General features: G+C 52.1%; 1 protein-coding gene across 3 annotated transcripts in view; it reads right to left on the bottom strand.

Moving 5' to 3' along the window:
• Positions 1 to 4,886: 4,886 nt before the first annotated feature.
• ZFHX2 (zinc finger homeobox 2) overlaps positions 4,887 to 7,065 on the bottom strand; it is a 30,657-nt gene continuing 28,478 nt past the window's right edge. For all 3 annotated transcript variants that reach the window (XM_061430398.1, XM_061430400.1, XM_061430399.1), the window contains one exon: positions 4,887 to 6,982. In XM_061430398.1, coding sequence (XP_061286382.1) covers positions 6,003 to 6,982 — 980 coding nt within the window. In that variant the 3' untranslated portion in view covers positions 4,887 to 6,002. The remainder of the gene's footprint in view (positions 6,983 to 7,065) is intronic.

Raw genomic sequence — 7,065 nt, 5'->3', positions numbered from 1 at the left:
GTCCTGCTAAATTGGACTATGGGCCTCCATGTAGCAGGTTGGGCTTTCCTTGCTTCCTGGGTAGTCAGTGACTAGGAAAGTCTTCAAGTAGAAGAACTGGCGGCTCTGAATGATGTCATGGGAGCTTGGGTGGCTCTGATGAGGGCAGGACCTGCCCAGAGGCCAGTAAAGCTATTGCCCGGGCTGGGGGTATTCTGATTTCAACACCTCTGGAAGTGGACGCAGCTCTAGAAGGTGGTTTCCACAGCAGAGGAGAAAACAGGGAGGACTCAGCCAAGGGGGTGAGTGGGTGATGCCTGTAACTTTTTTCCTGTTCAAGAACAGCCACCATGAGCAAAAGACACAGTCAGACTTCCAAATGTCAGAGTGATGAGGAAGACAGTCTGAGGTGATGCTAGACCCTGTGGCAGCCCTGGGTGTAGCAGGGTTGAGCCTTGGATGCTGGAAAGTGGTGACAGGTCACAGATGTCTGTGGGGCTGAGCAATACACATCCGTCATTCTCAGACTTCAGAAAGCACAGAGTCACTTCAAGCCTGCAGAGAGGTTATGCTGCAGGCTGATTTAGTTGGTCCGCAGTGTGGTCTAGAAATGTGCATTTAAGACAAGCTCTCAGGTGACTGTGATGCAGAGGGACAAAACTCTTGACAACACTGTCCTAAGAGATGGCAGTCGCCTTAGAGGACAGTTAATCAGGTCTGGATTTCCCATGTCTTTTGCATCTTCCTTCATCCTCCCCAACCGTATTTGTGCCCTTATGTGGTCATTGTGGTGGGATATACGTATTGTGGGTTGTGGGGAATGTGTGTTTTAGGTGTGGGCAGCAGGAGGAAAAGGAGAGATTATGAGGTCAAATCAGGTAGATTTAACTTGTGAGAACTAGGTTTCTCACTGACAGGCATTATTGCAGAAGAATCCCTCATGGGACGCTTTCAACCCCCAGGTTTGATGGTTGGCTGCCCTGTTTCTGAAACTTCACCACTGAGAACCCCTTAGGTTAGGAGTGTTGTCAGGAGATGGCTGTCTGCGGCACAGGCAGTTGGGTGTGGACCGTGCAGCTCAGTATGGGCTGGGTCCTAGTTACGCTTCTTTTTGGAAGCAGGTGAAGGTCCCTGGAAGTGGAAGCAGGGCTTGGCAGAGGCCAGTGCTCAGTGAGCTGCAGCCAGTGCTGCTGTTTGAGCACTTAGCGGGGCGGTCCTGGTTCGAGCACAGTGAGGGCAAGCTGGCAGAGAGAATATGCTGCGGGCTGGGATATCAGGGAGGGCCTATAGATGTGGGCAGTGCTGAGCTCCTGCTGATGATTTGTTCCAGGCTTTTAGCCCACTGTCTGTGTAAGAGTCTGTGTATGGCCAGGGTGGGTATGAGTCAATGCTGGTCACCTTTCCCCGCCTCACTGTCTTTCTGGTCCACTGATAATTCACCTGCTTCCCTGCTAGCCTCTATCAGACACCTCTCCATGGCTGGGAGCTGCAGGAAGCATGAGGCTCAGACTGCTGACAGGGAATAATGCCATTGACCCCTTGTCTCTCCTTTGTCTGAGGCTGTGGGGATTCTCTACACGAAGGAGAATGGTGGGGTGGGTCCTCACTCAATTTTATGTTCTTCTCAGAGTTTATGTCTTTCCCTGGGAGGCTTCCCCTGAGGATCACTTCCCATCTTGCTCTAAATTTAATGAGTGGTGGTCTAGGTCTTCTGCAGACATCCTCTCTGGGTTTTCTTTCATTTGATCTTTTCACAGTGTAGCCACGCTATAATGCTGTAACCCCTTGAGGCGGGGCCACTAGACTTTCTTATCGGAGCAAGAGCTTCGTTAGAATCAGGGCATTTCTTCCTTACTCAATCCTCTAGGAATGACATCCTGAGGGCCTACAAGTTTCTTATTAGTTGCTCCCCAATACCTGGCCCTTCCTGTAACACAGGCTCCCAGCCTAGTTTATCCCTGTGTTTTCCCCGGAGTTTCTCTCTGGTTTCTCTTCTACCTCCCTCTTCCCAGCATCACACAGCAGAGGAGTTTAAGGTCCTCTCCATGGATTAGTGGTCAACATTTGGTCACTCCTCCTGATACTGGTTACATTTCTCTGTTTATAAGCTTTTCTGAGTTAGTGTTGTATGAAGAAAATGACTGTATTGGAGGGTGTTTCTACTCAACGGGAGGGCCGCTGGAGATTCATGGCCCTTGTGCCTGTAAGCCGTGCAGCCTCTCCTTGCTGGCATCCGTGTGTATCCATGCAGCTTTCTGCGTGGTTCTGGTGCTGTTTCTGAAGGTGTGCTTGCTTGTTCTGTTGGTGCAGTTGCATTTGCAGCGTGCTGTATTTCAGGTGTATGTATCTATACAGGGGTGAATGATTAGATGATCGAGTGATCAGAGTGGCCAAGATTTGGGGATCAGTGATGTGGTCTAAAAGCCCTGAATATGGGGAAGGAACAATAGAAGGAATTAAACAGGTGGGTGCCACTGTGCCAGGAGTAACTGGCTTTCTTGGTTCTTGTGCATGCTTCTGTAAGTCTGTGCCAGGGGCCAGAGGGTCAGGGAAGAACAGCTCTCTTTCTGTGGTCCTCTGGCAGACTCTGACCCATTTGCCCAACAAGTCTTCACATTTTCTCATGTTCTTCTATAGATTTTGATTTTTGCTCCTAGTTGAGAATTGGGTACCTTAAGCTATCCGCACATAGGCTTTGGGTTAGAGCAAAGACAGCTAAGATCACAATAAGTAGGATGGACCAGAATTTGGGTGCTTTAGGATTTACGTATGTCAGAAACCCTAGGCCTTTGCCCCAAGCCATGGAAGACCAATCTTGGGAGCCATGATTCAGGCTCACTTTAGAGCTGGGGGGAGGGGCGGGGGCGGGTCCTACAGGATGCGGTGGAGGTATTGTGTCCACCACAGGAGTGGAGGTACTGCACACGCAGGTTGGTTTACTGCTTCACAGAAGCTACACGTTTTAATCTGGGCAACTTGGCATTCACCTGTAGCATTCTTCACGGGGCCATGCCGACTCAGCCTCTCTCCACAGAACTACCCACTCATGTAATCTCCAGAGCATAAGTGGAGGACTTGTCTTGGGAAGGGGTTGGGGAGGAATGCTTCACGCCACTGGGAATGTGGAATGGCACCTTCCAGAAAGAAGCATGTTGACTGACTTTAGTCAGCAGTTGGCCAGACTCTTGTGTCCCCAGATTACAGGATTCCTGGTGAGGACAGCTCCGTAGTCAGCTTCAGTTCACAACTGTGAATGGACATGGTGTCCCGCACCAGGGAATCTGGGTGTAAGAGATTGTGTTGAAGAGCAAGAGGAGGATGAATCTGTGGCTATATTAACTCCTGGAAAAATATTCATAGTTCAAACTAAAGCCAACCTACCCTGGCTGTAAATCCCTAAAACGCATGATACCACACCTCTAATCATGCCACACCAGCTGTTTGCCAGTGTGTTTTATAAAATATTTCCTCTTCTCCTTTTTTTTTCTTCTAATTTTTGTTTGTAACTTTTATACACAAATCACATTCCCAGAAAGCACAGAGTGAAAAAGCTTTTTTCCTCATATACATGCTGCTAAGAAAATAATTTTATACACAGAATTTCAAAAGGAGAGAGCAAAGGATAGGCGGTGTGCATGAGAGATGCTGGGGTGGAGAAAGGTGGGGGCCACAAGAGCGAGCCCATGGTTGGGCAGTTTCATTCCTCTTGCCTGCATTTGTAACTGGCGTATTTAGCATCATCAGGATAACTAATCCACCCAACCCCTGATTTGCTAGAGTTGGAGCTTTTAATTTCAGAAATGAATGGGCCCGGAAGTGAGATTCACAGAACATATGGGGATTAGAGACCGAGCAGTTTTCCCTCCCCTCCTGTCTTTTCTGCACTGCTTCAGCATGAATATGTTCGAGGAGTGACTGACAGACCACAAAATCTCAGTCCCAGGGCTGGCTGGATGAGCGGTGTGTATGTATGAAATGGATAATGGTAGCAGAGCAGCCTGAAGGGAGCATGTGGAAGGAAACCACCTAGAAAGAGGAGGTCTTAGGGGCAAGGGTTGGAGGAGAAGCCATCTGGAGGACTGGAAAGTTTCTGCAGGCTTCTGCTAAATACCTGCTTCTCTACCCAGTGCCACTGCAGGTAGGCTTTGGGGTTGCCACAGTTACCACTTGATTCTTACAGAAAAACAAGGTTAAAGATGGTTAAAGGTTAAACCCTTCTTCTAGCTGATTCCTCATCTGTTGGTTCCCTGGGGGATCTCTCCCTATCAAAGATTGACCTTGGGCTTCAGTCATCTCCTTGCCCACCCAGCCCCTTGGATGTCATCGGCTCTATGCCCTATGAGCCTCATAGGGAGCACCTCCTTTGGGGAGGTACCTCCAGAAGCTTCTGGTTCCTGGAGGAGGTAGATGTGGCTGGAGGAAGCTGGAAGCCAGGGCAGAGGATAGGGTTGGGAGGGGGGGAAGAACACAGATGGGGAGGAAGGCTCCCCACAAACAAAAAAGTTCAAGAAGTGCCAGAAATGTGAAGGGGGCACCAGGAAGGGAACAGAAGAGTTTTGTGAAAGAAGTGAATGAGAGCAGATGGAGGCAATTACATGCCTAACTGCCCAGTCCAGTCCACCCTTTCCTCCTGAGATGGCCAAGCCACTTTCAGTGACACTGACTTTTCTAACCCACAGCTGAGAATGAGGGGATGTTACCTGTCCTGAGAAAGTACTCAGTTCAGGGGGCAAAGATGGGTCCCTCCCAGCGTCCAGGTTAAAGGTGGTTAAAGGTTAAACCTTTAACCTTTTCCCCATTACCAGCTTGTGGCTGGGCACAGTATGGGACAGGGCTGTACTGCTGGCAGTCTCCAGGACCGCTGTACCCAAGCAAGGACTAAAGTCATTGATCTTCCAGAGACAAGGTGGTTCAAAGAAACCCTTAAAATGGAATGGGGTGGGGAGTGACACAAACAGGAAAAAAAAAACACTTGTTTGATGGGAGAGTTTTCAGGCTTTTTTTTTTTTTCTGTTTTCCAAGTTTGTCATTAGTTCATTCCTCTGGTCTGGTCTCTCCATCTCTCCCACACGAGAGTTCGTGCTCTCTCTTTTTTTTGGTTGTGTGTGTTTCAGTTTTTTTCAAAAGAACTTTGGATTTGCCGTTGGTGGGCAGTGCCGGTCCCGGAGGCTGGATCCCCATGTGGCAGGGCTGGGACAAGGGGCAGGCCCACGGCTTCTGAGAGGATCTCTGTGTTTAAAGCCTTTGAGAATAAGTTAACTGCAGTTCCCAGGGTGCAGGGTGGGGGTTGGCAGAGGGGTTCCTGGTGCCGGCTTCTCTAGAGTCCAGGCCACAGGGGCTCCCCTGTCAGGTGAGGAGGGAGGGCTGTGAGGAGAGTAAGCCGGAGCACTTCCCCCTGCTCACCTCCAGTTTGGTTAGAGTTTCGTGGGCTCCCTGCCCATCTCAGGCTTCAGCCTTGGGAGCCAGCTGAGTATTTGGGAAGAGTTTGTGAGCCGTATGGTACTCTAGCCGAGGAGGGTAGGAAGAAGGGGAAGTGGCAAAGTTTATTTTCCTTTCCCCTTCTTTGTCTTGGGTTTTCTTGTTTTCCTTTCTTTTTTTTCTTTCTTTTGGTGTTTTCTCAGTCAGTGGAACAGCATGAGATAACATGTATTTGCATGGTTATAGGCGTTAAGGGGTGACTGGGAATTCAGTAGGAAAGAGGCTGTAGGAAGATGAAACCAAGGAGATTTTGTGCCTGGTGGGCAGGCAGACGTTAATGGATAATCAAGATGGGAAGATGGGTGTGTGCGCCCATGGAGACCAAGGGGCAAGAATTTGCGAAGGGTTGGCGTGTCAGTGGGGGTGGGGGAGGAGGCAGGATTCTGCTGGAGGTGAGGTGTGAAGCCCACTGGGGGTGGGAACGGAGATTCCCGTGAGGTGGGCGGGGCCGGGGGGGGGGGGTGAAGGATTTGCGCTCCCCACACACCCCTTGGAGGAAGAGGAGACCTAAGGCCCACCCTTCCCCCACATCTTGGTTTATCTGTTTATAAAGCTAGAAGTGTAGAGGTAGTAGTCGTTTTGGGGTTGGAGTCCGTGTGAGGTAATCTTGCTTCCTCTTTGGCAAAAGCCACCGCAGCCGTGGCGGCAGTGGCAGCGTTGGTGGCCGTGCCAGGTGGGCCCCCTGGGGGCGGGGCCGCCTTGCGCCTGTGGGCCGAGGAGCGCAGGTGCGAGGCTAGGGCCTCTCGCCCACTCAGCAGCACCTCACATGCCAGGCAGTGGTAGGTACAGACGGGCACCCGCAGCGGGGCAGGCACGGAGCCCCCAGAGCCCCGCCCAAAGAAGCAGAAGGATCTCTGGTGAGCAGTGGCCGGGGCCTCCCCATCAAACGCCATCTTGCACTGGCGGCACAGGTAGCGGTGGGTCACATCCACGGTGGAGATGCCAGGGCTGCCCGTCAGCAGCTCATCGGCCTCCCCAGCCTCCCCCTCCCTGGGAGCAGGCAGTTCGGGTGGCTTCAGAGGCGCTGTGGCTGTGGGCTCAGGGGCCTGGGGCGGTGGCTGGAGGAGGGCGTTGGGGAGCAGTCCGATGAGGGTCTGAGGTATCACCGGGTTCATGGGGAACAGTCCCTTCTTCATGCCATAGAGCTGTTGGAAGTAGGCCCCCGGCAGCTGGGGGCCAAAGACCGCTGGCGGTGTGGCACCCCCTGCAGGAGGCAATGGGAAGGGCAGGAACTGGCCCCCCAACAGGGCTGGGACAGTAGCCTTCAATGCTTTGAGGTTCTTGAGGGCGTCAGCGGAGGAGTTGGTGGGGGCTGCGACTGGCTTTCGCTCACCAGAAACCTTGTCCCCAGAGGGTTCGGGGGGTGGGCCCGGGGCAGAGTCAGTGGTGCCTGCTGGAGAGGGCTTGGTTTGGTCAGGAACTGGTCTCTGAGGTAAAGGGCAGCCTGGGCCAGCAGTCTGGACCACTGTGGTAGCAGGTAGGACCGAAGTGGCAAGGCCAAGGAGGCCTGAGGAGGCTGCAGGGCCTAGGAAGATGAAGAGTGACGATCAGCCACCTCCCAGCACCACCATCCTGCCTGCTGGAGATGACCTCCTGCACACTCACGCC

Source organism: Bos javanicus, chromosome 10, assembly GCF_032452875.1.
Source record: "Bos javanicus breed banteng chromosome 10, ARS-OSU_banteng_1.0, whole genome shotgun sequence".
Classification (NCBI taxonomy): Eukaryota; Metazoa; Chordata; class Mammalia; order Artiodactyla; family Bovidae; genus Bos; species Bos javanicus.
This window is presented reverse-complemented; position numbering and strand designations above follow the sequence as displayed.